The 23,047-nt window shown below is 38.9% G+C and overlaps 1 protein-coding gene across 1 annotated transcript in view; it reads left to right on the top strand.

Moving 5' to 3' along the window:
- DTHD1 (death domain containing 1) overlaps positions 1 to 23,047 on the top strand; it is a 60,978-nt gene that overhangs the window by 16,433 nt on the left and 21,498 nt on the right. The window contains exons 6-8 of the mRNA XM_037131560.2: positions 7,343 to 7,507; positions 9,208 to 9,497; positions 16,164 to 16,408. Coding sequence (XP_036987455.2) covers positions 7,343 to 7,507; positions 9,208 to 9,497; positions 16,164 to 16,408 — 700 coding nt within the window. The remainder of the gene's footprint in view (positions 1 to 7,342; positions 7,508 to 9,207; positions 9,498 to 16,163; positions 16,409 to 23,047) is intronic.

Raw genomic sequence — 23,047 nt, 5'->3', positions numbered from 1 at the left:
TTGAGGTGTTCCACTGGTTCGTCTTTTTATCTACTTATGAGCCAATCTAATACTGTTTTAATAATTACAGCTTTATAAGAAGTTGATATCTGGTAGGTAAATCATATTGTGTTCTTCTCTAGGGGAAATTTTATTTTGAAATGTTTCCATTTATATAAAATAGAATCACTTTGTCAAGCTCCATAGAAAACACTTTGTTGGGACTTTGATTATAATTGCCTCTGACTATAGGTCAATTTGGAGAAAAGTAAAACCTTTACCATATTGAGTCTTTTAACCTATTATACTAATATATATATATATTTTTCTTACTTGTGTATCTAATGTCTTCCAATGACACACTATAAAAGGTACCATACATGGACTACATGTGCTTTGCTAGACTTATTCCTCAATCCTTTATAATTTAGGCTGCTATTATAAATGGTATTTAAAATTTTTGTTTTCCCGTTGTTGGAGATATGCATATAAGTAAATATAGTGGATTTTCAACAATGGCCTTGAAGCCAGCATCTTTCTAAATGCTCTAATTATTTCTAATATATTTTGAGGATTACTTCAAGTTTTCTATGTAAACTGTTATATCACCTTCATGCAATGACAGTTTCATTTTCCTTTCTAGTCATCATTTTTAACTCTTTAATCAATTTGAACTTAATTTTCAGGACTTTATGGGTGATCTGCTTTATCTTGTTAGCTACTTTAAGATATTTTCTTGGTATTAGATGTTCCGCCTTTTTCTATTAAGTATTTAGATATAAATTTTAAAAACTTTTTCTGAATCAAATACATTGGGCTTCCTGAAGAATAAATTTGTATCTTTTCCCTTTTCTGAAAAATCCTTATGTTTTTTCTAATCAAATATCATCTCTCTCCCATTTTACCTATTCTGTGTTTTTATATTTCCAATTAAATGTGTATTAGGCCATCTCTTTCTAAATTCCATATTTCCTTTCTTCTCTTTTTTGGTCCTACCTTCCTGTTTCTGCATACTACATTCACTGTAATTTCTCCACATTCCAATTCAAATGCCACAAATGTTGTGTACTTCCAAAACCTACTTTTGATCTATCATTATTATTTCCAGAGGTTATGTATTTTATGTATTAAGGCTTTTTTTTTTTTTTAGCTTTTCTTCAAATCTCCCCAGTCATTCCTGGAAGTCTCTTGCTGCCTGCCTATTTTTATGATACTGCCCTTCATCTTACTAAGTTTTTCCCATATAGTTGTATCCATTCTGTAGCTACTAATTCTGATATCTGAGGTCTTGGAGAGTGTTGCCTATTGCTTCTGCTGTCACTCCTGGTATTTGCCTCCTTATGTGTTGGGGACCTTTTTTCTGAGTATGTGTGGAGGAGAATTCTGCAGGCATGGATGGAGCTCGTTTGCTCCAGATGTCATTTGCTTCTGCCTCTGCTGAGACCCAGGTGCTACTAACTTGGGGCTAAAGGAGACTCCTTGAGAATCTTGGTTAAGATCTTGACCATACCTTTCATGGTTGAATCCCAAGGGTCACAATTCCTTGCCCTGATCACTTGATTATTACTTACATTTTTCTCTCCCATATCTACATTGTTGGAAAGAAATTTGTCCTCCTAGTAATCCCATCATCTCCATGTACTTACCTCATCTTCAACCCTGGCTTCATACATTTTTTGGAGGGGAAGTTGGGACATTCCTTGGAGATTGATTCCTCCTGTTTATTCAAGACAAAAAATCTATTCAAAAGAAGGTTTATCAGGATTAGTTCTTTAGCATTAGGGAGGGAGAGGCAATAGATTACCTATTCTCTTGCTGTGTTATTTATAATTTTGGATTTTGTGTATTAAATTTTTAATATAGTAGAGACTCAAACTAAACAGAAAGGATTATTTTATTTATTCTACCTTTACTGAGGTATAACTGACAAGTAGAATTGTGGGATACTGAAAGCAGACATCATGGTGATTTTAAATGGGTATACACCGTGAAAGGGTTCCTCCCATTTAGTTAGCTGACACATACATCTCACATATTTATCTCTTTTACTTTTATTTTTAGTGAGACTGTTTAAATTTTACTCTCAGCAAACTTCAATTACATAATACCATATTATCAACTACAGTCACCATATTTTACATTAAGAAATGGTAATTTATAAATAGTAACATCACACATCCTATATTTTTTGTTGCACTCAACAACCAGTACTATATTTTCTCATTTCATAAAGTGAAATTGCTTCAGTAAAATTTGGGGGCAAATGCTTACTGAGCAAATATAATTTTTCACATTTATTAAACTTGGAGGTATTGTATTAGAAATATATTTAATGTATTATATACATTTAACCTAAAAGCATATAATATTAATTGTGGTTTGGAAAACCATGTGAGGAAGAATTTAATTTTATTTTTCAAATAAAGAAATTATTGCTCAAAATAGCCACCACCACACTGAAGGAGGGCAAAGCTGGAGGACCGGTACTGCCTGACTCCAGGACTTTGACCATAAAGCCACACTGATCAAGACAGTGGTATTGCCTAAAGAATAGACCAATAGATTGATGAAACAGAATAGAAAGCCTAGTGATAGATCCATACAAATATAATCCATTGATCTTTGACAAAGCAAAGATAATACAATGGAGCAAAGGAGTCCTTTCAACAAATGCTACTGGAACAGCTGGACATCCACACACAAAAATAAATCTAGACACAGACCTTACATCTTCCACAAACATTAACTCAAAATGAATTACAAACATAAATGTAAAATGCAAAACTATAAAACTCCTAGAATGTAACAGATAAAAATCTGGATGATCTTTGGGCTGGTGATGACTTTTTAGATACAACACCAGAGGCACAATCCAGGAAAGAAATAATTGATAAGCTGGACTTCATAAAATGAAAATCTTCTGCTCTATGGAAGACAATGGCAACAGATTGAGAAGATAAGCCACAGTCTGGGAGAAAGTATTTGCAAATGACAGAGCTGATAAAGGATTGTTGCACAAAATATACTAAGAACTCTTAACACTCATCAATAAGAAAATAAAAAACCCGATTATAAAAATGTGCCAAAGACTTTAACAGACATGTCACCAAAGAAGATAGCAGTTGAAAAATAAGCATATCAATAGATACTTTACTTCATATGTCATCAATAAGAAACAAATTAAAACAATGGTGAGAATGGCCACTACACACTTATGAGAATGGGCAAAGTCAAGAACACTGACAACTTCAAATGCTGGTGAAGATGTGCAGCAGCAGGAATTCTCACTTGTTGCTTGTGCCAATGCCAAAAGGCACAGCCACTTTGGAAGACAGATTGTTGGTTTCTTACAAAACTAAACACACACTGACCACAAAATCCAGCAACAGCACTCCCTGGTATTTGCCCAAAGAAGTCAAACACTAGCCACATAAAAACCCGCACACAGTTATGGCAGCTTTTTCATAATTGCCCAAACATGGAAGCAACTAAGATATCATTCAGTAGGTGAATGGATAAATAATATCTGTGTAATAAACTATTATTCTGTGCCAGAAACAGATGAGCTATCGAGCCACAGAAAAAGACATGGAAGAATCTTAAATGCACATTGCTCAGTGAAAAAAAGCCACTCGGAAAATGCTTTAGACTTTATGCTGTATGCTATATGACATTTTGAAAACGGTAAAACTATGGAGACAGTAAAAAGATCAGTGGCTGCCAGAGGCTGGGGTGGGGGAGGGATAAATAGTCAGAGAAGAAAGAATTTCTAGGGTGGTGAACATACTCTGTGAGATACTGTAACGATGGATACACGCCACTACACTCTTGTCCCAACCATAGAATGCACGACACCGGGAGTGCACCCCCAGGAACACTATGCACTTCTGGTGATTATGATGTGCCAGCGTAGGTCAACCCAGTAATGCAAATAATGGAGAAGGCTATGCATGCGTGGAGACAGGAGATAAATGGGGAAAATCCTCACCTTCCTCTCAATTTTGCTGTGAACCTAAAACTGTTCTAAAAAAATAAAGTGTAGAAAATTTTAAAAGAAACTGTCCTTGAAAAGTTCCCAGTAATGTCCATTTCTACTTGTGGGAACAAAATATTGAAGGACTTCTGAGCAGATCTTTTATATTTGGGGTAAATTATGAGTGTCCTTTCATTGTGTGGCATTAAGGCATTTTTCTGGGACAGAAAGGCAGCCTGGAGTAGATAACTGCTGCTTTTATCCTCTCAGCCACTTTATTTTGGGGAAATTATACCCCAAATTCTAGAAACTTTCCTTTTTATCTATGTGGATGTAATGGGATCTTTCATATTCTTCAATGACCCTGTTCATTGTCATTGAGCACTTGACCCAAAATGGGCCAACTGTAATTCCCTGAATGCCTGGAATTCAGGACATGAAAAGTCTTGAACTCAAGAATCAGCAAGGTCAGGTTTTCTTAAATAAACAAATTGATTTAATAAAGGTTGGTTATGTTTTATTGGATTCTTAGTACATCAAAATATTATCTTTTATGAAGTAAGATCAAGTGCTATTCCTTGCTAGGCAATACTAGTCGGAAAGTTTGCTGATAGCACAGGGGGTGGAGCAAAAGTACGTTTGTAGTGGTTCATATGGAAAATAATACAATAATTAATTAATAACAATACAAGGAAAAACTGTTTTGCATACTCACAAATGTAAACTACTTTTGCCCCATCTGTATGTGAAAGGAAGCATTTATTTGCAGAGTTAAAAACAGCTGGGATAAGTAAATATGCTATCAAATCATTAAATTTCCATGAGAATTGTATTTACAATAGTAAAGTCTAAACTTGAGGAGATGGGTGTGTTAGCTGACTTTCTTGTGGTGGTCATTCCATAATAAATAGGCCCATCAAATTGTGAACCTTAAAATTACAGTTATATGACAATTATATCTTAAGAAAGCTGGAAAAAATGAAGTCTAAATTCGATCTTCATATCATTAAGGACTTGATTTCAAGTGACAGAAGAAAAACCAAAAAAAAATTATGAAATGCAATTTTTCAGTGCATATAATTTAAAAATCTGGGGATATATTTATTTTTATATACTTCTCGAACCAGAATGAACCCAGTCTCTCACTTCTCTTTCTGTCTTCCTCTGTGCCAATTCCATTTGCTATCATGCTCATTCCGTGTGTTGCAAGATGGCTGCATCACCATAATTCCAAGATCAGTGGAAAAGAGGAAGCTCCCTCCCCCAAGAAATATACATAAAGACCCAGAGAATTATTCTAACTCTAAACTGGTCACAAACCCCTCACTGAACAGACCACTGGGACCACAGGAAAGATGAATTACAGCATGATAAAAATCTAGTCTCCCAAGGGCTTATACCAACATTCTTTATGGCAGTGTGGACATCAAAGGCAGGCGGCTTCTTGATCACCTTCACTCTGGGACTCACACTAAATGGCAACAACTGTCTGTTGCTGTCATGGTTGCAGAAGAGGAGTTTGGGTAGACCCACAGTAGCGATTAGATGCTTGGCCTCACAGGGACATGTATTTCCTTTATTCACTATTCATTAACCAGACCTAGTCATAAGCCCCACTCAACCACCTGGGACAAGGAGGTACAACCCTGTCACGTACTCAAAGTGGGGGGAACTTGGATTTTTTTTTTGCAAACAGCCTTACAAAAAGCCAAATGCACTATTTGGCTCAGGTTATGCACCCGTCTAAACCTGAAAGTAAAGTCAGCTCCAAACAATTGAGATCCTCCAAGTCCCACAGAAAATTTAGAGTACTGGTAGGAAAAAGTGAGAGTTGCCATCAGGGAAAAAAATACATGTAATTACGTTAGTGTCTAGTAAATAACTAAAATTTTGGATTCAGTATGAGTATATCTTCCTGTGTTAGTAAATTATTAACTTCAAGAGTTATAAATCAAAGGCCAAAAACTAAATGTCATTTTGTTTCTCATCCTTCTGATTTTAAACTGGTTGATTTCCTTCTGAAGGAATCAACACAGTCTAAACTTTTTAGAGTAGACATTTTAAATCTAGTTCAGTTGCTAATTTATGGGTCATGGCTCAACCCGTGACATTAAGGTGCTTTTAAACATAACTAATTCTATTTAAAAATAAAGGTGTGAGAATCACACTTGGGTTTTCATTTTTAGTACCTGACTAAAATGGTTCTGTTCCCTAGTGGATTAGATTTGTGTTTTTTTTCTAGTTTTTTTTGTTTCCTGAAAGATGTTCAGTATCAAGGATTTTTCTTCCTTTAGTTGTGAGGATAAGATATCTATCTAAGTGGCTTCAGGGAAAGAGGAATCCATAGTAAGACCACCATCCGTAATCTCTGCCTTCTCCAACTCAAGGACTACACTGACTTTTTCATCTTCATTTTTTCTTATTCTTAGTACCTGCCCATTTATATTTTCTTTCTTAATGATCTCTCTGCTTATTCACTTTCATAACCCAGGGCACTGCAATCCAAGGAAAATGCCAATCTCTGGGCCTCTTACTCAGTCAAATTCCAGGGAAAAAGAAGCAAATTCATTTTGGTATTGGAAATTGGTCTACAGTTAGTCGAATCACCTCTAGTTGGGAGAAAGTACCACATGTAACAGACAACTGCTATGCAATTTCAGGGCATATGTGTGGGGCCAGGTAGGTGAGAAGGAGAACTGTACAAAAAAAGCTAATTGGCTATGTCTGCTGTAGGAATTAGGATGCCAATATTAAAACCACTTACGATAACTACAATGATAAGTGCTTTAAATAGTAACTCATTTAATCCTGCAATGCAGATACTATGATTGGTCTCATATTACAGATTAGGAAACCAAAAGACAAAAGAAACTCACCATGGCCACACAGTTAATAAGAGGAGGAGCCCCCTCAGGATTAGAAAGTAGGCAGTCTTGTTCCACAGTCAGTGGTCTTGCCTATTATGCTATAGTGGTACTCTTGACTATCCTAAAGCATCCAAGTTTATGTCAGAAGAGTGTATTAACCTTTGGGGTGCATTCCTTAACTTTTTTACTAGTAGGGAAATGCTACTCATTCTCTAAAGCTCATCTCAAACGTCAGTATTCTCACTTCATGAGCTTTCCTGAGCAAACACAATGTATATTCCCTTAATGATCACACAGATATTTGCCCTGTGATTGAATAATATTGTAATACTGTGAGCTCCTGTGGTGCAAGGGTGATATATTTCTTCTCTTTGTAGTCCTGGTGCATAGCAGAATTAGTGGCACATAGTAGATACTTAATGAACTGTTATTAAATTATTCATTTAATGAAAAACAGAAATGCATTAGATACAATTTATGCTATGCAAATTTTACCAAGGTCACTTCTGCTCTCATTACATAGGACAAAAAGTGCTTCCATAAGAAAACCTGGGGACAACGCCTGTGAATCTTTGAAGTTACTGGGATTCAGAAGCCGAGACAGTGGTTGGTTTGGGCTTGATGATGTCGTGGTGAGAGCCGTGCAGAGTGGCTTGATATCATTTGAATTGTGTGAACACTTAGAGAGGTAATTCAGTAATGAACAATAAAAAGTTGATGATATCCTATCCTGATGATTTATCACTGGCATTTACAGAAATGGGAGCACAGGATTAAGTGTTTGTTCTCCAGAGAGGAATATGAATAGTCCCTTAGGGTGTGCTTAAAATGCAAACCAGAACTGACATGAATATGCTATCAGTAATTTTATTTATGATAGCTTAATAACTGCTTTTGGAAACCATTCATAACTTAAAGTTATTTTTACAGGTTTCTTCTAACTCCAAAATAGTTTTAAAATAGCACCTTCATTTCTGAAATTCCATAATGATAGTAATTAGCTGTTCATATTATGCTCATCTCCTAACTATGTATATATAAACTGAATTTGTTATTTCTGTGTCCTCATTTCGCTTTCTCATTTCCATGTTTTCTAGACAGCTCATTATGAGAAGAGTTTTATACTGTGTTAAGGTTTGTGAGAAGTAGACGTTCATAGAGAACAATCATGTCCAAAGATAACCTTTATTTCATCATGGAACATCTTACATCTACAATTGTCTTGGGTCAGGTTCCCTAGAAAAGAGTCTAAGATGTAAAGGCAAGTGATTTATTGAAAGAGGGCCCTCAGGTGAATCCTGGAAGAGAATGGAAGACATGAGTAGGGCAATAGAAGAAGGTGGGAACATCTTTGGTTCCAGCTGAAGTTTAACCTCAGCCTGATGCCCCAGCAGGGCTGTGCAAGTGTACCAAGGTGTCTGGCTTTTGTCCCTGCATCAGTCATCCCTGTCTATGGGCCTGGGGCTTCTCTGGATTGAGGGCTCCTGTGGGCAGCTATCTGGAGAGGAGTTGGGTAATGGTGCTCCACCCAAGCAGAGGGGCCTGTCTTAATTTGCTAGACTGCCTGAGAGAAAAGTATTAAAAACTGGGGAACTTAAACAACAGAAATTTATTGTTTCAGTTCTGGACCTTAGAAGACCAAAATCAAAGTGTTGTTAGCAAGGTTCATTCCTTCTGAGGACTGTGAGGGAAGGATCTGTTCCAAGTCTTTCTCTTCGGCTCATAGTTGGCTGTTGTTATATACTTCTGGCATTTTCGCTGTGTGCAGACCACTGTGCCCAAATTCCCCTTTTTATGACATCAGTCATATTGGATTAGGGCTCATCCTAATGACCTCATATTAACTTCAGTTCTGTAGAGACCCTATCTCCAAACAAGGTCACATTCTGAGATACTGGGAATTAGGACTTCAGCATATGAATTTGGGTGGAGGAGACACAATTCAGTCCATAACGGGGTCCATCATAACAGTCCATGACAGAGAAGAATATCGCAGTCCCCAGTTAATTATGATGCACATATTTGGTGTCTTATTGCTAGCAAATGGATTATTTTGATCATTGTTCTCCTCTGTATTTTGAAGTAACAGTCTTTAGTAATATTGATTAAAGTATAATTTTAAATGCAGCCATATTTAGAGCTGAGCTGAGACTACAAAATTTCTTGGTTTGAGAACATTTGCTTTAAATGTGGTTTGAGTCGAGCTGGTTTCCCGAAGGCCAAGAGTTCTGTGAAAGCCGTTCATGCATCTAACCAGGTGGTCGTCAGAATGATTGATTTTAAAGGAAGTTGGGATGACGATGGGTCCTTTCTTGGGCCTTATGAGTCATCAGTGATATTTCTGGGACTGTTTATTTGCCTGAGGTCCTGCCCTTCTCATCCATGCAGGTTTATTGTGCTGCACCTGTCTTCCACGGTGGGCAACAGCCACTTGGTCTCTCTTGTGAAATCTTTGGAGGAAGCCATGCTCAGCACCAGTGCCTGCGTGGTCCTGTATCACCAGAAGGACAACCCGCACAGAATAGTTATCTTGGTGGCGGCCTCCAAAGACTTAAGCCAGGTGCTCAGGAATCTGCGCTCGGAAGCCTTCAGTGGGCCTCCAGAGTTGTCTTGCCATTTCCAAGTGAAAGAAGGAGAACAACTTCTTCTGAGGTTTGCTGGAAACATATTTGCCTCAAGTAAGTATAAAGACATCTTTCTGTATATTCTATGGGCTATGATCCACAAACTTCAGAAGGAATTTGCTCAACTTGTATTAGGAGGAAAACTTTTGAGGACTGAGGGGCTTTTGAAAAGCAAGAAGAGAAAGAAGCTTATTTACTTCTTTCCCATCTCTTTCTGTGCATTTCAGGGGAAGCACATTCCTTATGGGCAGATTCTAGGTGACACTCTTGGAAATTGTCTTCTCCATGATTACTATGAGTCCAAGCTATAGTCATCTCCTTCCCACAGCAGAGCAGTGGCCTCTTAAACAGTCCTCTGCTTCCACTGCTAGTCACATGAACACTCTTTCCATGTAGAAACAATGGTGATCTCTTAAACACATAAATAATACCTTATTACTCTTCTCATTAAAACCTTAAAAGTCCAACTCCTATTCTACTTAAAGTGACACCCAGACTTTTGTCTTATGAACAATCTAACCTGGGTTCAGAGCACTCCTAAGAGACAGGTGAATAGTACTATATTCCAGTATCATTGTCTTATTCATAATGCCATTTATTTTATTTTAAAAGACTGCTTTGAGAAGAATCAATGGGTTTCCCCCAACTCCAAAAAGGCCCACAGCCAGAAAGTGGCTCAGAACCTCTGATCTGGATGGCACACCCTTGCCTCCCATCATCCTCATATCCATCTGGTGATTTTTGCTTTCATTAGAAATCGTACCCCAATTTGGAGTTATGTTACTTGTTGACTTGTTTACTTTCATATGTTGTGCTATGTTCTTCATTGAAATATAAATTTCATGAGGACAATGACTGTGTTTTCTTGCTGTTGACCTGAGTCTAGATTAGTGTCTGGTACATCAAAGGCTTTCAACACATGTGATGATGCTGAGAAAAACAAGCAGGGTGAGTGAGTCTGGGAGGGGCAGGAGAAGTGGGAATAAATGAGAAAAAAAGGGAGAAAAGGAAATGAAGGAAACAGAAAAGGAAGAAAAAGACAATGGAGCAAACAGCTGTCTGAGAGAAGAAAGAAAGGGATTTGGGGGGCGGCTGCTATCACGGCAATGTCCTTTTCAGTAGTTCAATGCCTTCCATCTCCAAGTCCTCTCTTTGAGGTGGAATGGAATCTAACAGGTATGTACATGCGGATGAGGGGCAATGGAGAGCTCAGGGATGGGTTTATTTGGATTTCAGGGCCAGGAGTCTTGTAATACACTCAGCTTGAAGTAGTATTCTCTGGTCACTTTTAGATGAAAAATAGATCCCATTGATTTTTATGATGCTTATTTTCTTTCTGATTCTGGAAATCATTGCAAGCCCATGGGCTCTTTGTTGCTTCAAAAAATGATGCTGCTTGTTTTCTGAAATCTCTGAAGTGAGTGAAACCCCAATGTCTCAATTTAAATGATCTCTTCCACTTTCACATGCAGTCTCAGCCAACGGAGTCAGCTGACAGGTCTTAGTGAGTGACTGTGGAGGATGTCGGAAAAAGCGGAAGGGGTGGGAGAGGAGGGGGAGAACAGAAGGGAGGAAGAGACCCCCCCCCTTCCTACTTGGCTTCTGGAGCAGAAACCATGGTGTCTACCCTGGGACTATCTCTCTGAGAAGAGAGTCAAAAACTGGAAGTGACCCACCCAAACAAATAATGCAAATGATTTTCCTGTGATACTCCAGATGGCAGCTGTGTTTACTTACTGCCCTAAACAAAAGTGAATTGCTGTGCTTCTTCCAGGCGGTGGTACGGAGTATGCTATTGCCTGTCACGGGAAGGAGCACATGCTAAAATAAGAGTTCCTGGAGATGGCCAGGGTGTGTACCTTTCCTCCAAATAAGGAACAGAGAGGAACTCATCCTCACTCAAGGAAAATGAGTCAGGCAGGGTGCCAGAATCTTTTCTGCTTTGCTATTCCTAGAAGCCTATGCTCGGTTCTGGAGCTACACTGATTGTCTTCATTTAAGAGGAGCAAGGGGCTAGAAAACTGATACTCTTCCTTGTATCCGGACCTGGGTCCCTTCTGTGAATCTCAGACAGGAAGTCAGAGGCTCTCTGCTTGGAAGGCTGTCCTGCTCACCCACCCCAACTTCTGCCTGCAGTCATCTCCTGCTGCGTTGTCGTATCTCACTTGATGGTCATGTTCAGAGAAGCTTTCCCTGTCTTTCCTGATTAAGCCAGTCCTCATTTTACTTCTTCCGAGTCTATGTGTTTCTCTTTTGTGGACTTTGCCATAGATGCGATCTTCTATTTATTGATTTAATTGTTTGATCGATGACAGTTTCTCTGACTACAGTCTCATGAAGGAAGGGTCTGTCTTGTTGGCAAGCTCTATTCAATCCCCAGGCCAAATACCTAAAAGCTTCTAGCTTTATTGAGTATTCATTGAAAGGATGAAAACAAACACTTGAGGAAGGACTTGACACAATACTATTGTGTGATTAAGTGTTTGAAACTTTAATAAATTTAGATAACTGCTCTCTGAGTAAGGTCAAAAATCTCTACATTCATTACATAGACTAGAGCTGATTCCTTTGAGTGAGGACCATGGGACACGGACTTGATTTCTACTTCTAAGAGGTAAAAATAGATAGATAGGTGCTTCCCTTGGTTTCATATTGACCTTTGGCATCCTTTTGGACACAAGCTAGAGTATGCTTTCATTCTCTAGGTCAGAGCTCTTAATTTAGCACTTAAGATTCATATTGTAAAGGACACACAAAATTTTACACAATGGCACCTTCGCATCACCCCCAACATCTAGTGATGCCTCAAAGAGGTCTACATGTGTCAAAGTTGCCCTGGATGTTCTTTGGCCCAGAGAAGTGATTTTCCCAGATACATATGCAGGAAGTGAGAATGACTGCCCTTATGTTCATTCAACAAAAATTCCCTGTCCCTATGTATATTGTATTCTAACAGGGAGAGACAGAGAAGGAGCAAATAAGTAAATAAATATATAGTTGAATGGGGTGAAAAGTAATGTATAAAAGAATAAAGCAGGAAAAGGATATGGAAAGTCACAGAGGGAATGTCAAAACTGAAATTTTAAGTAGACTCACCAGGAACGACCTCTTGGGGGGAAGAGGCATTTAAACAGAGATGAGGGAGCAAACCCCGATCCTACCTCAGCAGCATTCGCCCTGTGCAGCGGTGTGGCAATTGTAAAAGAACTGAGGCAGGAGTGGGCCTCGTGTGTCTGGGGAGCAGCAAGGAGGCTGGGGTGGCTGAGTGACAGAGTAGGCGAAAGCAGGAGGAGAGGAGGCGAGGACTGAAGCCCTTTGCCCTGAAGCCCATGCATTGCAGGGACTTTGCTTCTTATTCTGAGTAAAATGAGGAGCCACGGAAAGTGCTGACAGAGGAGCCACATGATCTGAGTTAGATTAAAAGTGTGCTGAGAATAGATTGTGTAAGGCAAGGGAAGAAGCTGGGAGACTAGTTAACAAGTTGTTGCAATAAACCATGCAGGCAATGATGAAGGCTCAGGGGCAGACATGGTAGGATGTGTGAGAACAGAAATACTCCAGGCAGTGGCTCTCACAAGAATATTCTGTTTCTTCGTATCACTAGCCTTCACCACCTCATCTGACATTTCTAAGCAGAAATGTGTATTTCTATGTTTGTACTTTCTATGTCATCAGTGAAAAATATTCCAACACCCATTTTCAACAAGAATATTGCTATAAGAAATATCTAATAACCTATAAATTATAAATAAATGTTTTCTTTCTTTCTATGACAAATATTTTTGAACAGTTACTATCTCAAGGCCCTACTAGAAACTATTGTATATACACCACATATTGAGGAGAAGGAGGTTCTCAAAAGGTCAACTGAGAGCTGAATAATATTGGTATACAACAAATGGCTTTTCCTTTTATTTGTCCTCTAAATACAACAGTGTGGGAGAAAAAGAATAGAACAGTGCGATTCCTTTGTTCTATATTTATCCTTTTGCGGGGGGACAGAGGGTCTATTTTTTTTTCTGTGACAAGGGTTTCTTCAAAATATGGTGTTATATCTTGACAACAATGAAATTCCAATAAAAAATCAACATAATGCTTTCTATTTATAACAATATGATCATGCTATTTATTGCGGGCAAATTCTCAGTAACTTAATTCCTATTTTATATTTAATGTGACTCAGAGATTTGCATTACAAATCCTTATTTTTTAAAATTAAATGGCAATAAGAAGTAAATACATTTTAGATCTAAATTAAATTAAAAAGACAACCAACTGTATGGGAAAACATATTTGCCAATGATACCTCAGACAAAGGTTTAATCTCCAAAATATACAAAGAACTTACACGACTCCACTCTAGGAAGACATTGAACCCAATTAAAAAATAGGAAAGGGACTTGAACAGACACTTCTCTAAAGAGGACATACAGAATATCCAGAGACACATGAAGAGATGCTCAATATCATTAACTATCAGAGAGATGCAAATTAAAACCACAATGAGATACCACTTTACACCAGTCAGGATGGCTATAATAAACAAAGCAACAAACAACAAATGTTGGAGAGGTTGTGGGGAAAAGGGAACCTTAGTTCACTGTTGGTGGGATTGCAGACTGGTACAACCATTATGAAAAACAGTATGGAATTTTCTCAGAAAAATAAAAATCGACCTGCCTTTTGACCCAGCAATTCCACTGCTAGGATTATACCCCAAGAATCCTAAAACATCAATTTCAAAGAACCTATGCACCACAATGTTCATAGCAGCACAATTTACAATAGCCAAGAGCTGGAAGCAACCTAGGTGCCCATCAGTAAACGAATGGATCCAAAAAATTGTGGTACATATACACAATGGAATTCTATGCAGCAGAGAGAAAGAAGGAGCTACTACCCTTTTGCAACAATATGGATGGAACTGGAAAGCATTATGCTGAGTGAAATAGGCCAGGCATTGAAGGACAAATACCATATGATCTCACCTTTGACAGGAAGCTAAAGAATAAAACAAACAAGCAAACAGAATAAGAACAAAAACACTGAAATAGAGAACAAGTGGGCAGCGACCAGAGGGGAGAGGGAAGGGAATTTAAGGGGAAAAAGGGGGAGGGATTTTGAGGACCAAGTATGAAAGACACAGGGATGAGGACTGGGGGAGGGGAAATTGGAGGGGGGGGGAGACAGGGCGGGGGGGTGGGATGGGAGAAATAGATAAAAAAATGTACTTGAAAAGTAACTAAATAAAATTTATTATATAAATAAATAAATAAATAAATAAATAAATAAATTGAATCACTGTAGACCCAAATCTGTTTTGTTCATGTACCCAGGTTATCTGTAGGCAGAGGGACATACTCCTATACCTTTCATAACTTGGAGTTACTGTCATTCAAGATTTTACTGTACTTCAGAAATGCATCAGAATGGCCTTGGAGCCATCACAATCGGAAGAGGAGCATTGGTATCATTTCCATCTCTCACTGAACCTGTACTTCACTGGGCAAAATGGGCAGTCACCTCTCAGGCATCTAAGGGCAGAAGGAAGTTGCAACTTAAATAGAAAAACTTGATAGTGATACATGTTTAAAAAATTTAAGTGCATCATTTCTGTCACACAAATCCAAAACAATGGGAAAATTCTGCTTCTTATCATTTGCTATCATCGCTTTCATTTATTGAGCACATGTTACATGCAAAGCCCTGTGCCAGATATTTTATCCGTGTTACCTTTCTTCATTTCCAGAACAAACCTAGGAGTTAAGTTTTATTTCCACTGTTTTAAAGAATGTTAAGTACGGCTCTAAGAAGCTCAGAGATGTGAAAGTACTGGATGAGTACCTTTATGTCAGGCACGTATTATAACGGCCACTTTATACCTTACTATTAAGCTTTGCTAAGGGTGATGCAGACACACCTAAGGAAATACTGCACTGCCTGTTCACTGTCGCTGTGATGAAGTAAAGTGTCCTGACTGTCACAGTAAAAGCCCCACTGGTGAAAGGTTATATTTACCAAATCGTCATTATTTTTAGTGTGCAGTTGGGAAGGCTTTTACATGTCATTGCTTTGAGGGAATTCATCAGGCTTTAATAGAAATTCTAGTAACATGAATCTACTATTTCATTTAGAAGTTTTAGAAGAGCACTATTTCTGCGATGGTAGAAATATTTTATATCTGCACTGCCCAATAACATAGCTACTAGACAAACATGGCTAATGGTTAGGATGATTAAATAACTGAATTTTAATTTTAATTAATTTTAACTTAAAACACACACACATGTTCCTAACTGCAGCAATATAGAATAATGCAGACCCAGAATATCATTCTGAGGTCACGAGAGTGTACAGTATGATATCATTGCGGGAAAGGAAAAAATATAACTCCTGAAAGGTGAAAACTTGTTAATACACCAAGAGCTGAATATTTCCAATACTTTCTTGTTATAGTAAAATGGAATAGAAAAATAAAATTTAAGATTATCAGATATAGAACCAGCCAGAGACCCATTGGTCCAATTACAGATGAGAAATCTTTTGAGTAACCTACAGAGTCTTAGGTCCCATTGCTGCTGATTTGTCAAGATGTATTTTGACAAGAGGCAATGACACCTAAATAGCTTTAATTGCATTAAAAATATGATTATTTAAATTTTAAAATTAAGATAAAGTGGCATATCTTAATAGTAACAAATGTATTTTACTTCTCTTTAGGCAATGGGAAGGATTATGGAAGGGACTACAAGCTGATTTTTCACTTGCAAAGAAAACCCAGGCTGGAACTCCAAATCAAAGAGGTGGATGAATTTGGCAACTACAGCTCTTCTCACTACAAGGGCATGATTGTAGTTTATAAAGCCCCTAAAGAAAAGACAGTCCACAATTTGGATCAATCTCTCATACTTCATGAAAACCATTATCAGTTGCCAATTTGCAAATTACCATTGAGATTGCCAAAGGTGAGTCATTTTACTTCTCTAATTACCATAGTTTGTTAATTCTTTATAATGCTCTACCACAATAAAAACTACTGGCATATGGATACTAGAAGTTAAAAGGAAAGGTAAGAATAAAGGTGATAAGAAAGAAGCAGGTCATTACAATTTTAGATTGGTAGAATACATACCAGGTTTTCCACTTCCGTATCAACTTTCTCACAGGAACAATTCAAGTTCATCTGATCCTGAGTGTGTTGTTAATGACTGTGAGGATAATGTCACTCATTTCTGTAACAGCATGTGAGTGACTGGGAGATCATTTATGAAAGCATTAAATGTATTTTAGAGCACAACCCTTTGAAGAAAAATCATGTGGTGAGCAGGAAAATGACATAAAAATATTTTCATCAAGATTTGCCAAATCCTGCACATTTATTTAAAGAGTTACTCATATTTAAAATTCTTACTCTTATCAGGAAAGTGTGATTGAATTGTTTCTCTGAACATATCAAACAACAAATAATTTTATTACCGTACATACTATTTTCTATCGATCCATGACTTAGCACTTCTAAACTATATTCTTAATGAGAAAATAAATGAAAAATTCACTTGGTCACTCCAGAGAAGAACAAACTTATTCTATAAGAATGCAAAAATTACTTCTTCTATGTGTTTGTCTTTTCTGTGTTATGAATTGCAGTAATATATGAAGTTAGCCAAAAAGTCCATGTATTTTTTCCATAAAATAGAAGACATGTTTTTGATTTTCACCAATAACTTGATAGATCTGGATATTTTAAGTCTGTTGGCTATCCTGCATGGTATAACATTGATTGTTCTCAATTAATGTCTTAATTTGATCACCGCCAACTTCAGGTGGTCTATCTGACTGTGGACCATTGTTCAGCAAGAACTCCCCATCACAAAGTTTACAGACCACTTTTGACACATTCAATCAGTCACAGCACCTTCTCCATGCACCAACTATTTTTTCTTTTTTTTTTTTTTACATTTCAGTTACATCATAACTTCCTTGAAATAATAATAAAGTATAATATGCTGAAAATATTGTGTATTTTCTTTCACCTTCAATGTTAAAATGGCTACACAAAAATTCACCAATTGGGATAATTTTTTAATGCCCACTATATGACAGATGTCACAATACACTAACAAAATCCACACTTTAACAGAAATTCTAACAAAATCATTGTGAACGAAGGTAAAGACAACTAAGTGCTACTGGAGCTGTCTTAGGAAAAAAACAAATGGACCTTTTTTGCCAACCCAATATTTTCCATGGGATTAGCTTTTGTACTGATTTTAAATAAATTAGCAAGTTAAGTAATTAATTTGACAAATATTAATTGAACCCTGGAAACAGAGGATGTGCGATGCTGGACAGGATGATAAATCCAGAGATCCAGAGGATAACCCGTGCCCTGAAGCTGCCTTGTCCTGAATGGTACCCAATAGCCACGTGTGTGTAGGGAGCACCTGGAATATGGCTAGTCCAAGTTGTCATGCGCTGTATGTGTTAAAACATAGTGGAGTTTAAAGACTCGGGACAGAAATATATAAACTATTTCATTAACTTTTTTATAGCAATTGCACAGTAAGCTATAATGCTTTGATTATGGGATTAAATAAAAAATAATATTAAAATTAATCTCACCTGTATTTAAAAAATATATGTGACTAAAATAAAATAAATAAAGTTACTTACATGTCTCACACTCTATCTCTATGGTACAGCATTGCTCTAAGTGACTTTCAAGCTAGCAGAGTACACAAAACCAGTCCACGAAATCACCTGGTAAGATAGTAACTGATGACACTCAGGGCATGAACAGCAGAGGGAACTGGCCTTCCTGGAAGATGAAATCAGTAGAAGTTCCATGGTGGTTGTGGCATTTTAGCTGAACCTTGTAAGTTAGTAGAAGTTTGCCATTGGAAGCGAGGAAAAGAGTATATTAAAATGAGGAAATGGAATGAATTTGAGTGGAGATGGTGGGCTCAGCTTACCAGGAATTCTAGTCCATATAATAACCATTATAATAATTCCTAATGTGACAAAAGTCCTCCAAGAGCTTTACATACAATATAATTAAATCCTCACAAAAATCCTATGAGCCATAAGCGCTGTTCTACTTTTATAGGAAACTGAGGCATAGACGCTATAGGTAACGTGCCCATGGTCTGATAGCTGAGCAGGTGTCAGAGCTAGGATTCCGACCCAGAAGCCTGCTTCCCGCACCTCCAGCTACTGTGTGGGGCAGTCTTTGGAGCAGATGGAGCTGGGATTCTTAGAGACAGATTTTAGGACAACCAAGTTCACCCTTGGAGGTGTGTGACAATATCATGTACACTATGCGTTAGTGTACACGTGATATTGAAATTACTTCACAAATGATAGAACACGGGTTCTGGCCTTTCAAATGTAAACTAGCTATCTGAGCAGAAGTGCAGGGTCCTTAGAGATGGTAACGCTTTCCTCGTTGGTTTTGGGGAGATCCTGGGTTTCCTGGGCAGCAGGTGTAGGGTGGCAGAGGCTACTAAGCCACTGATACTGCTCAAAAATTCTATTTGAAGAGCAATATAGCCATGTAGGTGCATACCCGCTCTCAGTTTTCCCTCTGTTCACTTTCATTTCCATCGGATGGACTTGGTACCTGCTGCTTCCGATGTCTGGGGCTCTCTTCTCTTAGTCACATGACTGGTTATCACTCAGGCCTAAGCTCAGATATCACCCCAGGTCCTAGTACCCCCATCTCCTTATCTAAGGTCACTTTTGAACCTATCACTCTTTCAAGACTCACTTCATAACACTTACCATTAGTTGAAGTTATTAGATTTGTTTGTGTCCTTTTATGTCTTTGGCCCTTGGGAAAATGAGCCGCATGAGTGAAAGACATTGTCTGCCCGGTTCTGCTTCCATCGTCAGTGATGGGAACAGTATCTGGCACATCGCAGGCACTCTAAATATCTGTAACGGGATCAATGAGGGGACATCCATGGTGTGCGTTAGGCTCTGAAAGTTTCAGGACTTGACCTAAAGGAAAACATAACTGTCTTAGATCAGTGGTTGGAGTCTGGCTGTACTAATGGTTCCTGGCAGGCTAAGGCATTGTTGTGGGTCACCATGAAGATTTGAGAGCAGAGGCACAAGGTGTGGGGGGAGGGGCCATCTTCCATTTAGGGCATGACTTCCTAAGACTGCAGTGTCGCTCTACTGTCCCGGGGTGACCAGAGGGAGGCAAGGCCAGGGACTGCTGGGCTTCGCCAACAGGAGCTTGTGCGGGCCCCACTGTGACGATGGCAGACAATGGGAGAAAGGCCACTGTGTAAGAGAACACAGGCTTTAGGTCCAAACTGCGACACAGATAGAGCTTTCAGTTCGCAGTGTTTTCTCCATGGCCCAGCTGACGACATGAATTAATTAGCCAAATTAGCCAGGCTGGATAGTTTAAAGGTTTGTATAGATTTGTTTCAATAGGAGTCCATGTTAGTGATTGGCCGTGTCTTCTGCACAAGCTCTTCCCCTCTCCTGATTCTAGCGCAACATTCCCTACACACTTGCCCGAGTCATTCCCCACGGCCACCCCTGCTGAGGTGTCGCTTGTGTCAGGAAGCCGTGCCTGACCTCCTCCTCCACGCCCACCTAGTCAGGTGTTCCCAGGGGGTGGTCCCATAACACCCCACGTTTTCCCTCCCACTGTAATTACTGTGTTTTACTATAATCACTGCCTTCCCAGGAGACAGGTTTCTCAGTCGTTTGGGTTTTTTTTTCCTCCTAAGGAGTCTTTTTAGACACCTTTTTCCCTAACCACTCTTCCCCATTAAGTTTTAATATAAGATAGTCTGTATGTCTATTTATGCACTGTGTGTATACATGTATATATGCCAGATGTAAATATATACATATTTCATATATGTTCTCTCAGCGAGGGGGGCATTACCCTGGCTGAGAATGTGTGTGACTAACTGCAGTCACAGCCTTGTCCTGTCACTTTGTGTTGCCGGTGCCACATGTACACACGTGTGTTTGCTGAGTGTTTGTGAATTAGACACATGAAGCAATAGCTTCAAATCTCAAAATTGTCCAACCTTGCCATTGATAATATTGAAACTATAGGAGCACGTTTAAAAACAGCACATTTTAAACATCCGCGGCCTTTCATATGTGACTCTGCTGCCCACGTGACCCCGTCTGTGCAGGGCTGTCTAGAGCCATTCTGCCGGCCCTTTCTCACGCCTGAACAAAGTCTTCACAATGAGTTTCTTGGGATCAAGGAAGAACCTGTGGCTATGGAAATGTTTTCCCTCTTTCCAAACTAAGATAGTTAAATGGGAACCAAAATTATGCCCTTTATTTTTGGTAGAATATATTTCTTCCATAAAGTTCAGAATAAAAAAAGAAATGTTCTAATACTGCTAATACTAGGCAGTATTAGCATGGGTTGTTCTTGAGGAAATGAATGCAGCCTTTTTATATAGAGCCCGGCATTAGTGAATACTGTATTATGAATACATCTATATGTGCAGTATAAATTAGGTGAAGCCATTTGTCAAAATGAAAAGTGCTTTCCACGCAGAAAGCAAGCAGTAAATATTTATATGTGCATATTTAGATCTAAACACAAACACATTCATGCACACATAAACAAACATGTACTGTTAATATACTACGTCTGATTCCCAGAGATGTGAAAACATCCTACCCATTACTTTTTGCTCATGAGGATCTCCTCGGACCTCATCCTTCAACCTCTATAGTCTACTCATTCATACACTAATTCATTTGACAAACACACTCCTTGTATCCCATGGGCAAGACATATGCGTCATCCCAGTATCCATGGTCTCATTCTCCCCTGGCCTCTCTACAGACTATTCTCAACTCAGAGGGCAGAGTGAGCCCCCAAAGCATCTGTCAGATCATTTCCTGCCCTTCCTCCAAACCCTGTGAAGTCTCTTGGTTTCACTCAGAGTGAAAGACTGTGTGTGAACTTGGCCCCCACTGACTCTGGGGCCTTCTTTTCTCTACCCTCGTCTTCACTAGCCACAGTGACTCTCTCACTGTTCTTGGAACTTGCTTGCTGCACATACATCTGCTTTAGGTCTTTGTGTTAGTGGTTCCCTCTGCCTTGAATGTTCTTCCATCCTTCAGGTTCCTGCCTGACTAACATGCTCACTTCCTTGAACTCTTTGCTCAGATTTCACCTTTTCTCTGAGGCCACTCCAACTATATCTTACTGCAATCTCTTCCTACCCACACAAGCTGACACTCCTGATTTTCTTAACTTGCTCTGGTGTTTTTTCTTTTCTCTAAAGAATTGGTACCTTCTAATATGTATTTCCTCATGCACGATGTTTATTAGAATCCTCCACTGCATGGCAAGGATATAAGCTCCTTCAGGCCAAGGACCTTTGAATGTTTTGTTCTCTGCTGAGACCCAAGAGCCTGGAATAGTACCTGGCATATGTTAGGTGCTCAATGTTTGTTAAATGAATGAATTCATAAAGGTAGTTTGCATTTCAAACAGCAAAAGTGTGGAGGAGAAAGTGAGAAGTGTGAAGAAGGAAAGTAAATTCCCATGGAGGGTTCACAGAATTGGCAGTGTATACAGATGGGATGGCCAGTGAGACTTAATTGTGGAAATGCAACAGGGACAAGGAGTGACAGTGACAAGAAGCCCATTGGCCAGGAAAGTACAGCAGTGAGGAAAACAGCAGGAGCCAAGACTGTGATGAGGTTTGAAGGGAAAAGGGAGTCCTGGTCATAGTTGACATTTCAATATGATCATCTGAAAATGGTCACATATTCAACCTACAGCTGAAAAGAACAATGCCGTGTCTCTAAATCTTTCCTAACCTGTGTTTCAAATTTCCTCCTTTTACAAAAATATTTGCGTAAATGCAGTTCACACTCTAAGTGTGCTTCGGCAGAAGTGAGGCAAGTTTCAAAAGTGTCAAAGATTTTTTTAGGTGGAAGGAAGTGCTGTGTGTGTGCTTTGGAAACAGTGTCACACGGGGGACTGCCTGTGCCATTTGGCCATTGGTAGTTGAGTTGTGACCGCCTTTCCCCTCCCTGTCTGCGGGGGTGGGGGGCAGGGTGGGAGTTCGCATTGAAGCAGGACCAGCAGATGCTTCTGCCGGGGCCTGCTGGGGGCTGCGGTCCCCAGCCAGACTCACCTACCTCTTGACATAATCCTTCTGCTGACGAAGTTTTGCTTGGCCTCAACTTCCTCCTTTTAAAAACTGAACTCATGACATGTGATTTCTAGTAAATAATGATACTGCTTGAACGCTTACTTTCTCACCACATGAAATAACTTGCTGTCAAAGGGAGGAAGCAAGTGGAAGCTGGTGCGACTTACATTTCATCAGATTTACCACCATCTCGCCACTTGGGACGTTCATTCCCATCTCTCTCCCTTTCCTGCTCGGCATGACTATTTTCCTCTATATGATATTTTTTTGTGACCCTGTGAAATACTGAAGAATAATTTCAACTAAATAAATGAGAAGATTCCAAGCTATTGAAATGTATATGTTCCCAGGCCCTTCAATTCTACTTGGGGTTTTTAATTGTAATAATTTACAAAATTATCTTAAGGTTCAAGAATGAAATGGGCCTTATTATCCTATTGCTAG

The sequence above is a fragment of the Artibeus jamaicensis genome, unplaced genomic scaffold (assembly GCF_021234435.1).
Source record: "Artibeus jamaicensis isolate MK-2021 breed Jamaican fruit bat unplaced genomic scaffold, CSHL_Jam_final contig_76, whole genome shotgun sequence".
NCBI lineage: Eukaryota > Metazoa > Chordata > Mammalia > Chiroptera > Phyllostomidae > Artibeus > Artibeus jamaicensis.
This window is presented reverse-complemented; position numbering and strand designations above follow the sequence as displayed.